We start from the raw sequence: 15,053 nt of genomic DNA, 5'->3' as shown, positions 1-15,053 counted from the left end.
ACAGCGTCCCGGACCAGGAAAGGCATTGAGTAAAATTGCAAGTCAACTATGGGCTTTAGTGAACAATAATGTATCAATATTGATTCATTAATTTTAAGATCTGTATCATACTAATGTGAGATGTTAGTAATAGGGAAACTGAGTTCAGAGTGAATGGGAACTCTGTACTGTCTTCTCAATTTTTCTGCAAGTCTAAAACTGTTCTAAACACTAACGCCTACGTAAAAGGGGGGAAAAATGGCCCACAGCCTACAGAATATCCCTGGCTTGGTGACAGGAAGGAGTCGGCTTGACAATGACCCTTTTTGAAAGAAGCGACTTTGTTGTTAAATGCCATGTTTGTGGCTTGATCATCAATTCCTATAGCAATACTGAGCTCTTGCTTGCTTTTTCCATGGTTGATTTTTGGCAGGCAGCAGCAGCATTTGTGCGCTGATTATAATTTTGCGATGCATTGTCAGTAACTAGGGTGTATAATGGATCTTCATCTCTAATTACTTTTCTCTCCACAGGTGTCTGGAAAGGGTCCAGATGGGAATGCACACAACATCCGCTTTGAGGGGATGGAGAGACAGTACGCCTCCTTACCCAGGTAGATCACTCAGGGGTCTCCCACCACCAGCTCACCTACCGATAAAGCCTTTAGAGAAATCTACATGAAATAGAAATCTGGCTTTGAAACTGGAATATGTTATAATGTGCCTTACCGCCGTCTGCTACAACCTTCGTGCCATCTTCACAACTGTGCTAATAATTGAAACACTTGTGGGTTATTTTTTAAGGGAAGAAAATAGTATATCATTGCAATTGAACATGTCAGCAAGAATATTGGATACAGAATGGAAATCCTAAGCCATTGCTATAAAAATGGTATTGAACATCCTGCACCAAGCTTAGGGACAATAAAATAGTAAATCCTCTGTCCTAGCAGTTACCTACTAGGAAGGGCGAGCCAACCTTAACCTTGGAGCTTCGTGTGGGTGTTAAAAAGCAGGAGAGAAATGTGAACCTGGGAAGATGTTCTTTGCTTGATTTAGAATCTGACCTGGTATTTGCTGTCAGCAAATATTGCTGAGAGGTACAGACACAGTGGGGGAAGGAAATAATCGCGTGGGAAAAGTTCACTTGGTGATTCTGGCCTAACGTGATCCACTTATGCTGTAACTGAACACCCCTGAAAATGAGATACAATTCTCAAAGGTTTGTGCTCTTATCTGTGAGATGAAGAATAATTTTGGTCTGCTATCAGTAGCACATGACAAAGAGGAAAACTTTCCAAGATTATGTCTAGGACGGCTACTACGGGAGTGAATCAAGAGTGTGAGAATTCGTGAGTTCAGGGGGCGGGGGGGTTGGGCGGGGGAACAAACAAAGAAAGGTTAATGCCAGCCAGAAAACTGAAATGTTACGGAATATCTCCTTTTAAAAAGAAGGGGGAGGATCCTAAATAGAGCTTTTTCATCAAAGTGGAATTGTTGAAGTGTTATCCCAGAGGGAGTTACTGCGTTGAGTTTCACATTGGCTACAACTCTGTGTGGGAATTTACAAAAATACCACCCTGGATATTGCAACAGGCATAGCCTAAGTGACCATCTGCTCTTATAAATAGTATGTTGATTTTCAAAAGTAATAAAATCTCAAATCTAGTGGAGAACCAATTTTTAACACTGATTGGGCAGAATACTTAAAATACAATATTTTAAAAGCTTCTATACAACTGTATTTTATTTATCTCCCAATTTTCATTTTTTATAGGTTGTCTCCTAGTCTTTTCTCATCTTTGATTTCTTTCCTCTCCTTATTTTTCCCTGGCCTACTATTTTGTTTTCGTTTTAAAAAAATGGAAGTCGTCTCCAAAATTTGTTTTAAATATAACATTTCTGGCTTTCAGTGTTGAAGTGTATGGAAATTGTGGTTAAGGCAGATGGAAAGTAGTATGTTCTTATGAGAGGAAAGAAAAAAAAGATAAAACTGGAAACAGTTTAATGTCTTCCTGGCCAACTTGCACCAGACTGCGGAAATGGATTTTTTTTTTTTTTTTTTTTGCACAAATCAAAAGCACAGAAATAACATTGAAAATCCTACAAATTTCACTCATTCACTCCCCATCTATCTATTAATCATCTACGCTGTATCAGGCCCCGAGAATATGGAGACTGGAGACAAAGTGCCAGTCCATCCTTGGGACCCTACTGTCTAGGACAGGAGACCGCAAATCACCTTTTTATGACAGCACAACAGATGCTTAGTTTAGTAATTATTAGCAGAAAGTCTTCTGAATTTCCAGCTCCTATTTATCTTTACTAATAAGCCCTGAAATGCTCAATCATGGCTGACTTTCAACAAGTCTATTTGAGGATCAAACACTGCAAAGGGAGTTTTCTGACAAAGGCAATGCATTTATGCGGTTTCTGGCCCTGGAGCTATCACCGCAATGCAGGAATTGACAAAATCCCGAGAGTATAACTGTAGCGGGAGGGGAAGCATCTTAGACCAAAAACAATTTTGGCCAGTAGTCCACCCACACCCGTACACGGTGGTAGGAGTGATTAGGATTAGCCACGTGAGCAAACAGAACTTGGTGGCTCCCTGGCAACCAGAAGTTGGCCACGATGGACAATGCATGGGGCTCAGACAAATGCAGGAAAGGTCCCTGGCGCTTGTTTTTAAGTAGAGGAGCCCCACCTCGAGTTTCCATCTCAACATCTAAAGGGGAGATGCAAGGCATGCTCACCACTGTGCTCCAGTCCGTGGGAGGCTCCATATTTACCCAGGAAGAGGCACAGTGCAGAGGCAGGGGACCCACTGCTGGCTTCAAGAAGGTATGCAGACTCAGCTCTGTGTGCCAGTGACGTTTACCCTGGTTTTCTAGTCCTCCCCACCCTGGAGATTTTACTGTTCACTCGACTGAATCACAGCAGCTCCACTGCTCTCCCCCTTTGCCAGGAGCGAAGTCAGCACATCTCTGTAGGCACCGGATCCCCTCTTTGTCAGAGGCAGGGAGCTTTACAATATTTATGGAGTTAACTTTTTAATTAAAAATAGGAATAATTCTCTCTATGGGAAGTTGGTGGCCGACCTTCCAGTGGACTAAATAGGCTACTGACCGATGTGGTTCCCATGTGGTTTGTGGAGAGCATGACAGGAGTTTTAAAGTTGACTCAGTAATATCGATTTGTATGTCAAATTCGGAACCATCGACACCCAGAGAGAAAATGCACCTCAGCACCCACCCCACCCCCAGCACATGGAGTTAGTTAGTAGCCCTGATCAAGGGGCACCCTTTTATGCTGTCATGGAATTCAGTCCTCTTCACAGGAGGCTCCCGCAACCTGCTGCCAGAGTAGAAAAGACACTTCGACAAGTAAAGCCAGAGCCCTCGCTCACCCAGGAAAAAGACAATTCCTAGCACTTGGTAGTTAGGATGTTGCCTAAGGCTAAGGGCTAAGGATGTTAAGTATTATTGTTAAGCAATGTTAAATCTTCTGCCTCTGAAGGAAAATGACTTTATTTCTTGTCTCCTGAGGGTGCTGTTTTGGAAAGCAGAGCAGTTGTAATACAGCCTCTACAGCCTCGTTAGCAAACACCAGGCTGTTACCAGGGCCAATGTTTTACCCTCCTGTCCAGCCCCCAGTTTTCTCTGCTGGTAGACACAGTGAAATCAGCATTCTTGCCCGACACAGATTACTACTCACCCTGAGCAAGTAGGGAAGCGGCCATTCCTTAGGCTGCCGTAATGTGTGAACATCAGTGTGTGTATTTTTGCAAACAGCTGCTTTTTCGCTTCAGCCTCCCAGCCCCAGTCTCTTTTCACAGGCCTCTTTGTGGTCAGTCCCTCTAGCAGTGAACTCGCTACTCACCCCAAGCCTCCATTGTTCCCACCTGGCCCATCCCGGGCCCCGTGGGATCCCATTATCCCTTCTCTACAGATGGTTCACTGCACCCGCACAGGACGTTGCTCTTCCGGGCTCGTAATCAAGTGTTGAGGCCTAAGGAGTGAGCAAAAACATCTCTTCTGTGGTCCTCTATATGGGGGCGGTGAGAGGTTGCTGGAAACCCTCATAAAAATGCCTTCATTGGTTCCACTACAAAATGCACATTATGCAACCCCAGCTGGGCCACTGCTGCTGTCCAGAAGTCCTGTCGGTCGTGCTGTCGACTCCCTTGACTATCCCACAGTGGCCGTTCCAACCCTGTTCTACTCCCGTTGAATTCTGTGAAAATGACTAAACCCCCCAAGCCCAGTCTCTAGAGATGACCTCACTTCCTCTCCTCTGTGGCCTTGACACATTCAACGTGAGTTCCTCCACTTCTGCTCCCTACAATTCAGATTCGCTGCCTTCACTGACCACGTTGCCTGAGGAGTGACAGCAATGGCATGAACGTGGACTCGGGCCATAATTAGAGCCCCAGCTCTGTCACTTACTACCTGCGTGACTTTGGGCAAGTGATCTAACTGCTCCAGCCTCAGTTTCTTAATCTGCAAATGGGGATGATGTGAGGGCCTCTGTGTGGTCCTGGTGTGAGTACTAAGTATAAGCAAAACCCTTTAGTGAAAAGCCGGCCTGACGTATTGTAAGGATTTTTTTTTTTTTCATAATGCTAGCTCTTTTTAATTTTATCTCTGGGGAAGATGTGTTTCTTTAGTGAGTCAAACCCATACCACAGAGCTCACTCTCACTGGTTTCTCGGGGGTCCTGCGCCATCAGCCACTCCTCTCTCGGCTGCACCTTGAAGTCCCTTGGCAGTTGCTTCCCCACCCACCACTACCTACTACTGTAAATGCATAGGCTCGGCTGCACAGTTCTCTGAGAGCCCACAGTGTGGACAAGGGGAGAGCCAACACCTGTGTGGCTATATGCTGGGGGTATAACTGAGACTAAAGGATTAGCCAACTCTGGGGAAGGACCAGTGGTCTAGATGGTCAAAAGCAAGAGGATGTAGCAAACCCATATGATCTGAGTAACAAGTTGTGCTAACGGGCATGCTGGGAGACAGTAATTCTTGTGGATGGGGAGTTTCATATAAGGCGCAGGTGGCCAGACTGCCCCATGCACTTGACTCTAGTCCATCAAAGAAAGCAAACGCCTCTTCTTGTTCCCAGATTAGGAAGGGTGGCTCATACCTATTGGCTCTATTTCCATACCACCCACTGACACAGCGGGCTCTAACCCCAGGCTTCTGACACTGACGCTGATGCTTCCAGCGGATTCTGCCTCTGGCTCCTTTCCTCGTGTAGATTCTCTCTGAGTGGCTGCCTTGATTCCTACAGATTTGGTCCCCAACCTCTATGATGATAATTCCAAAACAAACCTGGCTAACCTTCCTATCTCACTCTTAATGTGACCCCAGTTACAAGTGCCTGCCTGACACCTCCATCCTACCCCAAGATACTTCAAAGTTCCCATGCCAAAACTCAAGACCTCGATGTCATGTTTCCTTAGCTCTTCTTACTTTTAACACCCATGACATTGTTTGGCACCTTTCTTGTGCCACTGAAAATACCCTGCATTAGATTATGATGCTTTGCTGCCCCTTTCTACCTCCATTGGATTATAAATTTCTGGAAAAAAAGGGACAGTGTTTTATACCAATCGTGTTTTATACCCACCATGAGGACCTCACATAGGACCATGTTTATAACAGGTTTTTAATACATTGGCCTACAGATGAAAATAGATTTTTTTTATATGGGTAAATTATGAGAAAGAATTTCTTCCAAGTTTTCTCGACTGTTTGTTTCAGGACACTGTTTGCCAACATAACACTAATTTTCATGAGAATGTCGCTTTTCCCTGAAATCTGTAGAAGTCCAGGCTTCTAAATGGTCAACTCTAATTGAGCATTTACTATGAACCAGGCCCTGTTCTAAATGCTTTCTGTCTACTGACTTAGTGATCACAGCAGCCCTGTGACTCAAGAGCAACCCTTATTATTATCATCCCCATTTCATAGGCAAGAGCACAAGTAAAATTGCCCAAGTCCAACAGCTAGAAATGGCAGCGTTGGATTGGAACCCAAGCAGTCTGGCTGCAAATTTGTACATTTAACCCCTGGGACTAAAGTTATCCAGTTCAGAGTCAGAATCAAAATCTGTGGGGGTGCCTGGCTGGTGCAGTCGGTGGGGCATGAAACTCTTGATCTCGGGGTTGTAGGTTCAAGCCCCACGTTGGGTGTAGAGATTACTTTTTAAAAATATTAAAAAAAAAAAAAAGAATATCCTTGTTCAGTAGAATTATATGCATACTGACATGTTTAAAGATGAGGGTCATGATATATGCAGCCTAAGCCCAAACAGTTAAAACAAATTTTACAAAAAAAAAAAAAAAAAAAAACCAAAAACCAGGAATCAAACTGTGATTATCACACTCCCTTGTATCATTTGCTCACCTTCTTGTCTTTCTCACTAAACTATAAGTACCTTTGAGGACAGGGACAATGTCTTATTCATCTTTGTATATGACACAGAACATTACTAATATACAGGTTAGGTAATGCCTTTCAAACATCTCTGTAATGCTGTCATAAAATCAATTCTCTTCCCATCCCCTGGGGTCCTTCCCTTGAAATATGAACAGTTTAATGCGTAATTGCTAGATGAACATTAAGCAATATACTTTGTCTACCAAAAAGGGAATCCTGTTTTGTTAGAAGACTCCTGAGAGTTGAAAAAGCAGTATCTGCAAATTGGTACTTTGGTTCTTTAAGATTAAGAATAATATCTACCCGGAAGGAAAAAAGTGACAATACATTTTCAGGTGAAAAGCTGCATGAGCGTTCCTGAGGAGAGAGTGAGACTCCCTTTCCCGAGATTGATGTGGGACACAGGCCTGCTCAGGCTGTATTTGGCTTCCGGTCCTGATGTTGCTCTAACCCATATTACATAAATTACTTGAGGGGGAAGAAAATGTGTCTCTAATCATCTCAGGCAGCTTTAATTTGGCTGTGTAATGAGAAGCAACATACTAGTACTGATTTCGGGTAGAAAGAGCAACTTTAGAAGGAGCAAACAGCTTATGCTTGCTTCCTAGGAACCCAAAATAAACTTGCTTTCTAAGTGTGTTCCCAGTGTTTTGGTATTGGGCGGGATTGTGTTCAGATCAGAAGAACATGCCATAAGAACATACTTCCGCTGTAACATTTCAGTTGGTTCATTTTGTCAGCCTCAGCTTTCTTGTCTGCATATGCTTGTGCCCACCCAGGAAGACTCAATCACAAGTACACCGCTAACTTTGAAGCTTGCAACATGCACCGTGCCACCTCCATCGTATTTTCCCCGAAAGCATTTTGTCTAGGCATCCCCGGTGCCCTTGATTGTCATTTGCCTCGCTGCCTGAAGACCCTCTCCCTCCCTGATCTCTCCGGTTCTCTTTGAGTTAGCTTCCGCTCTGCTCACAGCTACTTGATTTTCATTTGCCAAACTTGCATTGTTTTATAGCACTTGCCAAGCAGATGGCAGTGACATTCGAGTTCTGCAAAGATTTCCACCAATGCCACAGTACTGGTCTTTGCTGAAGCTAAGCTAGATCGTGATGGAGTGAGTGCACTGACAACTTGAGCAATCAGCACACTAGGTGTCTATGTGTGTGAGTGCGTGTCTGGCGGGGGTAGGTTCAGGCGTCTGGGCCCGTGGAAGTGGACAAAGTCCTCAGGTTGCCTGACTGACTGCTTCTCTCTGCCACAGAGCCAGTGTGTCAGATAAGGGGCTTCGTGAGAATGTCTGCACTGCTCCAGGCGGGCCTGGCCGCAGTTGCTTGTTCAGCCAGGGTCTGAGCCCATTCCGGCTACTTCTGCTCCGCAGGGCACTAGACAGGGGCCTGCTGCGCGTCATCGAGATACGGCTAATCCTGGCCAGTCTCTCTGACACCTACCTCCCTGGTGGCACAGCTTTATCTGAACTGCCTTTCCGTGCGTGGACAGCCACCTTTCAGTGCTTCTGTCTGTGATCGCTGCCCTGACTTTGGAGGGAAGCTCAGACGGGCTGAAGATTCTGTCTAGATGCTATCTCCTGCATCCGCCTACCGTAGACTGTAATGCCTCGTGAACATCAGGGAAGCTCTGTTCTCCCACCAGAGCGGGGTGAGCTTCTCGTCCTCTCTCCTCGGGCTCCTGTGCTGAAAACCTAGTCTCCGCTTCCCGGGCCGGCCGTGTAGAGTCGGCCGCTTGTTTGCTTCCGCTGACACCACCTCACGCAAGGCAGAGGTCAAAATGATGAATTGGGGCGATTTAATTCTTCGGGAGATGAAGATATCCCCTTTGTCAACTCAAACTTCCTGAAAAATGCAGAAAGCCCTAGCAGGTAATACTGCCTTAAGATGCCAAACAGCTGAGATCAGGGGGTTAATGCTGCCGCCGTATCATTTTTATGTCACTTAGTTCCTCAGATAATAGTCCGTGGTAATCCAACTTCTCATCATTTCCTCATAGCCAATATATCCTTGGTGCCAGTTAGAATATTTAATATTAGTTATTCAGTGGAAGGCCTCCATTACGAGTTTAGTTACACGGCACGCGATTTAAAACACGTTAAGACCCATTACAGTACCGATGTCCCCAAAACAGTTTTAAGTGAATCTTGAGGGACCACATATGTTAAATTCCACAGATCTTTACTTTTCCCTCATCTTCCCCAGAAAATTCTAAACTATTCCATCACTGTTCGTTAGGTAGGTACTGTTTTTAGAGGAGGGGGATGTGCCTGTTATTTCAACAGTGCCACATCTGACATTACCTTGAACTTGAAACATGTTAAACTTGGTAAGCTGGCTTCCACGATTTCCCTCCTACACATATTCGAGTTTTAGCCTTTATCTCCCACTTCTCCAGCCAAAGGAAAAGGAAAGGTTATTTTTTTTTTCTTTTTTTTTGTTTTTTTAAGGAAAGGTTATTTTGTGTCTAGGCAGCTGCGTCATGGAGAGTGTTGCTCTGTCTCTAATTTCTCATATTCTTTGGTTATTCTTGATGTTTTCCAATTGCATTGTCGCTCCACCATCTGCCACCAGAGCGTATGGCATTGGAATCACTCTGGTAGGTTTCCTGACCCTGCTGAAGTGCTTTGCTTGATGCACACACGCTGCACCTGCCTCCCTCTGTCTTTTGCATCTCTCCAGCCATTTGCTGCTGTCCCCTGCCTGGCCCAAGTTCCTGAGTTTGTCCTGGCTTCAACTGACTGCAGGCAGAGACACTCTGAATGAACCAAGTGTATTCATTCGTCATCGTATCTGGTTTGTATGTGTTTGGGAGGGCTATGTTTTATGATTATTTAAAAGAACATTACATCACTGAAACGTGCAGGCATCTGGGATAAAGAGCGAGTGCCTCCCCAAATGCGTGAGCACATGATGTCTTCACCAGGAATAATTAAGAGTAAAATCACTAGGTTTAGTTTCCATTTTTATCACCAAAATCTGCATGCAGATTGTTTCCAAGATGTCATGTTTACTCCTAAGCTAGCCAATTGTATATGAAAAGAAAATCAAACTAAGAACAATTAAAGCAAAGGCATAAGGGGAGTGATGTAAATTTGTGGGACACCTCCCCTGTGCCATGCATTTTATATGGATTGTCTCATTTTCTCCTCACCATCCAGCTGGGTAGTAGTCATTATGATGCTCATTTTGTAAAAGAAAAAAGTCCATCCTTGAAGTGGCAAGATCAGAATCAGAATTCAAGCTCAGTTCTTTCTGGTTCTCACGATCTTTTTTTTAATTTTATTTTATAATGTTTATTCATTTTTGAGACAGAGATGGACAAAGCATGAGCAGGGGAGGGGCAGGGAGAGAGGGAAACACAGAATCCGAAGCAGGCTCCAGGCTCTGAGCTGTCAGCACAGAGACCGATGTGGGGCATGAACCCACGAACTGTGAGATCATGACCTGAGCCAAAGTCAGACGCTTAACCGACTGAGCCACCCAGACACCCCTCAAGATCTTTTTTATTTCATGTTACCATACCACTAACACTGACAAATCAAGGAGAGGCTGGGATACAACAGCTCTTTTCTTGAGTAATGTGAGTTCATGGGAAGGAAGATATCCTAGGCCACATTAGAAATACATTCATTGCTTCTTAGGGCTCCAAAGAACATGGAAAATGTTGAAAGCTGCAGATGGTGAAAAAATAATAAGATACAGTAAGACAAATAATAGGGAATTTATGGGGAAAAAGAAAATTACTTTTGAAGCATACCATTTTTATTCTTATATCACTAAGTTTTCCCTAAGTAAAAACAAGAAAGCCACATTTTCCTTACGACAATTATTCTGTTCCTGTTGGGAGCATAAATACGGCTGTAAATGGCTCCACCTAGGGCGGTCCACCCCAAGTACATGGACCGGGTTCCCAGCCCCCAGATGGCTCTCCACGCTGCCTTTTCACAGAAGCACTGGCCATGGGGCACAGGGGAGGACCCAACACTTGGCAAGCATTTATTGTGCTCTAGGAACTCTAGTGGGTGCCTTAAATCTGACCTCGTTTGTTTCTAGTAACAATCCTGAAATAAATTTTATTATCCCTATTTTATAGATGAAGAAACTGAGGCTCAAAGATGCAAAGTGATACGGCCAAGTTTGCACACAGAATAAATGGCAGACTTTGGTAGTCTGGCCCTTTCTACCTCTGAAACCTCTAGAATCTTTATAAATCAAGCTGTCTTGTGCTAGGCTGGCTGTGAGCAAGCAGAAGAGAAGCATTCAATGACTATCCCTTACTGAGGCCACATTTGCTATGCTGACCCCACCCTAAATCACTGCAGCATATAACATTAAAATGAACAAACCCCTAATAGGCATTCAAAATTACTAAGAACAGCAACCATGAACCACAGAGCTCCCCTTAGCATATATAAACACCCACCTCCTTCCAGCTGAAATATCTTTTAAACAGTGCCTCTTTTAAAGACTGCCTCTTTGTTATGCTAGTGTTTAAAAAATCTACCAATCGGTTCCACTTCAGCAATTTTCATAGCCAGGGAAGTACTGTTGCTTCTTTCACGGTATAGTCCTGGCAAATCCTCAGGGGACATGGCTGAGATGTAAATGCCAGATAACTGCGGAGGGATGGCATCAGTTTACTGTGTTGCTTCAAGTCCAGAGAAGAGAACTTTGGCAGTCAGTTACCACGGAGGTGCCACACGAGCCCATCTGTGCCCTGGATTTCATGTGACACAGGCCCCATAACCTCAGTCATTGTGCCAGGAAACACCTTGGTCCAGCTCCATTATTTCTAGCAAAGGCAAACATTTGCAATACAAATGTGGGAAGGGTTGGTACAAAAAGAGCAGCCTCCAGAATGTGTTCTTGCTTATATTCCAAGTCTTCAATTAAGTCTAGATAGAAGTGGTTGGGGCTTGTCCCAATGGAGGGCTGTCCCACTCAACAATCAGCAAACCTGACCCTTATGGTCGAACATGGAATGACATGTTCAATAGGTAGGAACCTGGCAATTCTCACTGGCCACTCTCCACCAACAATATGCTCTGGGGCACGATAAGTCGCCTTTAAACTTGGCCATTGCTTGAAAGTGAAGACAGGGTGGTGACTGTTCAGATAAGGTTTCTGCCCACTAATTGCTTGCATGCGGCTGAGGCAAACACACACCCATTTCCAGAAATGATAGTGTCTGACAGCCTGGGTTTTGCGAGGTACTGGAAAGAGCTGTAATTGTGGCAGCAGACGTCTAAGATGGAAAATAAGCACATTGAGCTATTTTAAGGAGTTTGCCACAATGAAGTTTTTCTTCTGGAGACAATCCTATAAAATCAGGATTGGGGTTTGTGTTTGATCACTTTCCACTGATATGTTGGTGCTTTTGACAACGTATGCTGAACGGTCTAGACTGTGTAACACCCTTTTACAGTTTTTTTTTTTTTCTTTTCTAATATCCAGAATCCGGTCCGTATATAAGACAGAGATTCTAGCCAATATTTTATGAGTGATTTCCGGATGCGCTGCTTGTAATATGGCCAGGATGATGTGAGGACTGCTTTCTGTGGATTGGTGGATTGGTTATAGACAAGTCACTTATGTGACCACCTTGTCAACAGCTTGAATTCCATAGTTTGTCCTCTTTCTGGTCACTTCATTCATATGATCTTTTTAAAAACCCAGGTTAGTCCTGACTTGTTCAGAGCTAACTGTGTGATTTCATAGCCTAAAGAGATGAGCTAACAAAGTCATCTATGTTTGCTTATTCCTTCATTCAACAACTATTTGCTGACCACATACTAAATACAATACACTCTGTAGGCCTTGAAGATACAATAATAAGCCCACAAGACACAGTCCCTGTACTGTGAAGTTGTAATCGAGTGGAGAAGATAATACAGAGAAAACATAAAATTGTAGCTATGCCCCTCATGAAAAACAAGAGGTACATGATTCCAGAAAATATGGGAAATTGGCCTGAATCAAGGGACGGAGTGAGACTTGAGCTGTGACCAGAAGGAGGTTAGAGAGAAGGAATAAGTCACCTTCCAAGCAGAAAGAACAACATATACAAAGGCCTTGTGGTAGGAGACAGCACGGCGAGCCAAGAGATTGAGAAAAGACCGTGTGGCCAGGAGGGAGATGTGAGAGCGTATCAGAAGTCAGCAGAAGTCAGACCACGAGTGCTTAGTATGTTTGCATTTGTTCAAACGCTAATTAGAAACTATTTCCGGGTTCTGAGCAGGAGGAAGACATGGTCAGACTTGCGTTTCAAACATTTTTTTAGCTGCAGGGTGGAGAATAGAGTGGAGGGATGAAAACCGGTTCAAAGGTTATTGCTGTAGCTCAGGCGGGAGATGGTGGGGCGTACGAGGGTGAGGGTGATGACAGCAGAGATGAGAAAGATGGTGGGAAGAACTGACAGAACGCAATGATGGATGGCATGTGGAGCTTTGGGGGGTGAGCGAAACCAGGTGTCAAGAACGAATCCCCACACAACGACGTGGGTAGCATGGTACCATTCCCCAAGAGAGGAAGTGCTGGGGGAGGACTAGGTTTGGGACAGGGGGAAGATCATGACTGTGAGTTGGGACATGTCTGGATTTGAAGTGCCTTTTAGACTTCCAGGAGATCCTGAAATGTGCCATAGAGATGGCTCAATATGGATGGGAAAGGCGGTGGCTAATCCAGGATGTGAGACATACGTATACTCTAGAACACAGAAGACCCCAGGGCATATCAAGGGTGATGATGTAATAAACCACAGAGCCTCATCCTCAGAAAGTACAAAAAGAGGCAGGTGGCCAGTGCAAATTGCATTGGCCCGGCCGTCAGTGTGTGGTTGTGACATGTCTTCCTTGCTTATATGGGCAGCAAGGGCTTATCTGTCACTGTCCGTGTAATTTCATTCTGGAAATTATACTTTTCTCAAGTAATAAGAGTTGGTGACTTAATGCCATCTGGCGTTCTATGACTAAGCATAGCTCTGACCCCATAAAGTGTAAGCATGAATATAATAAGAAACAGTGGAAATCATTCTGGTAATTATGCTTTCCTTATAAAACAACATCCTTGTTCTTCAGAAATATGCACCAAAAACTTCAGGGGTAAAAAGATGCAAGCCTCCAATTTACTCGCACATGGTTCCAGAAAGAATATGTATGCATAATGATATGTGTGTGCATGTTTATATATATGGAGAGAAAGAGGGGCATGGAGGGGAAGGGAACAGACTGGAATGCAAAGAGAACGAATGATGACGTAAATGGGACGAAAGGTGAAGATGTCGTAAATCTGGAGAAAGGATACAGGGAATTCCTTTTACTCTTATTGCAGTAGCAACAACAGCAATAACAAGGAACAGTGGAAGTTGACATAATTTTCTGGTGCAAACTCAAAAGTCAAAAACGTCCTCATTCTAAAGTCTTAAGCTGGGTTTGCCCCAAAAGCAGACCCTGGGACCAAGATTTGAGTGTGAGCGATTTTACTAGGGAAGCGATCCCAGGAAGTATTAGAAGGAGAGTGAGGAAGAGCAGGGAAGAAAGCCAGTCTATACCACATTAATGAGCAGGTTACTGCCGTAGGCAATGGGGATCAGTTCCGCAAGGACCCTCTGGAAATGGTATGGAACGCATCCACACCTTGTGCCACCTGAGAGCACGGATGTTGCAGAATTTGTCTTGCAAGTCCTGTTTGTCATTGGCTAAGGATTGCTCCTGAAGGAGCCAGCTCCCCAGCACTTCTGCATAGCTAGAGCAGTGGCACAAGGAAGCCTTAAGCCACGAAGCACAAATATGTGGAATAAGTCCGACAGTGGACCTGAAGTGCTGGTGAGTTGGATGGGAGCAGGCAGCAATGCTACAGCAAGTGAGTGTCAACTCCCAGGGTCAAAGTGGGTCAGTCCCTGGTGTCCTTTTACAAGAGAAAAATACATAATTTTTAAGGAGCTCTAGAAAGTCTTCATGCGTTCATTGTATTTTTGAAGTAGGTGTTGTATGAACTGGTCATGTGTTATACGGAGCACAGTGACTGATGATAGGATTGACAGAGCCTCCCAAGAGCGTAACCTCAGAAGAATGTATTTCCGGGTTCTCTGTTTCACTCAAAGGTACAATTCATCAAAATGATGTCAAGTCTTTGATGAGTTCATCTTCCGTGGAGTCCATGTTTAAAACATCACTGAAACACAGCAGCACCTCCGAGAATACCAAAATACAAAAGCCTCGGGAAAATGGGAATTTGGTAGTTAGGTGCCTAACTCAAGCATGCCCATTAATGCATGACGCAATTTGAGAGTCTGCGGTGACTTTACTTATGATGATGGCTGTCAACACATATCTGGTCAAGTTTGCATGGATTTCAACAGGCCACCTTTGCTCCAATTAAGAATAGCAAGAGCTTGGCCAAATGCAGGGACTAGTCATAGAGCCCTAGCCATACTGCACCTGTGGTCTCACCTTAGCATGAGACTTTATGGAGATGTCAGTGTTGTATCCATGGAGCCTATGCAACTGGATCAATCACATCCAGTCATTTAAGATGCCTAAGCTCATCTTCCTGAGAACAAAATGTATAGGTTACAAATCATGTGGGCTACAGGGTAAATTCCTAACACGTAATTATTAAATC

The 15,053-nt window shown here is 44.2% G+C and overlaps 1 protein-coding gene across 2 annotated transcripts in view; it reads left to right on the top strand.

The window, feature by feature from the left end:
* The window catches only part of PARD3B (par-3 family cell polarity regulator beta), a 1,011,329-nt gene that overhangs the window by 954,711 nt on the left and 41,565 nt on the right, over positions 1-15,053 (top strand). For both annotated transcript variants that reach the window (XM_019446282.2, XM_019446285.2), the window contains one exon: positions 513-592. In XM_019446282.2, the coding sequence (XP_019301827.2) occupies positions 513-592 (80 nt within the window). The remainder of the gene's footprint in view (positions 1-512; positions 593-15,053) is intronic.

This window comes from Panthera pardus, unplaced genomic scaffold, assembly GCF_024362965.1.
Source record: "Panthera pardus isolate Hobbes unplaced genomic scaffold, ASM2436296v1 HiC_scaffold_10, whole genome shotgun sequence".
Classification (NCBI taxonomy): Eukaryota; Metazoa; Chordata; class Mammalia; order Carnivora; family Felidae; genus Panthera; species Panthera pardus.
The sequence above is the reverse complement of the archived record's forward strand: the minus strand, read 5'-3'. Positions and strand labels throughout refer to the sequence as shown.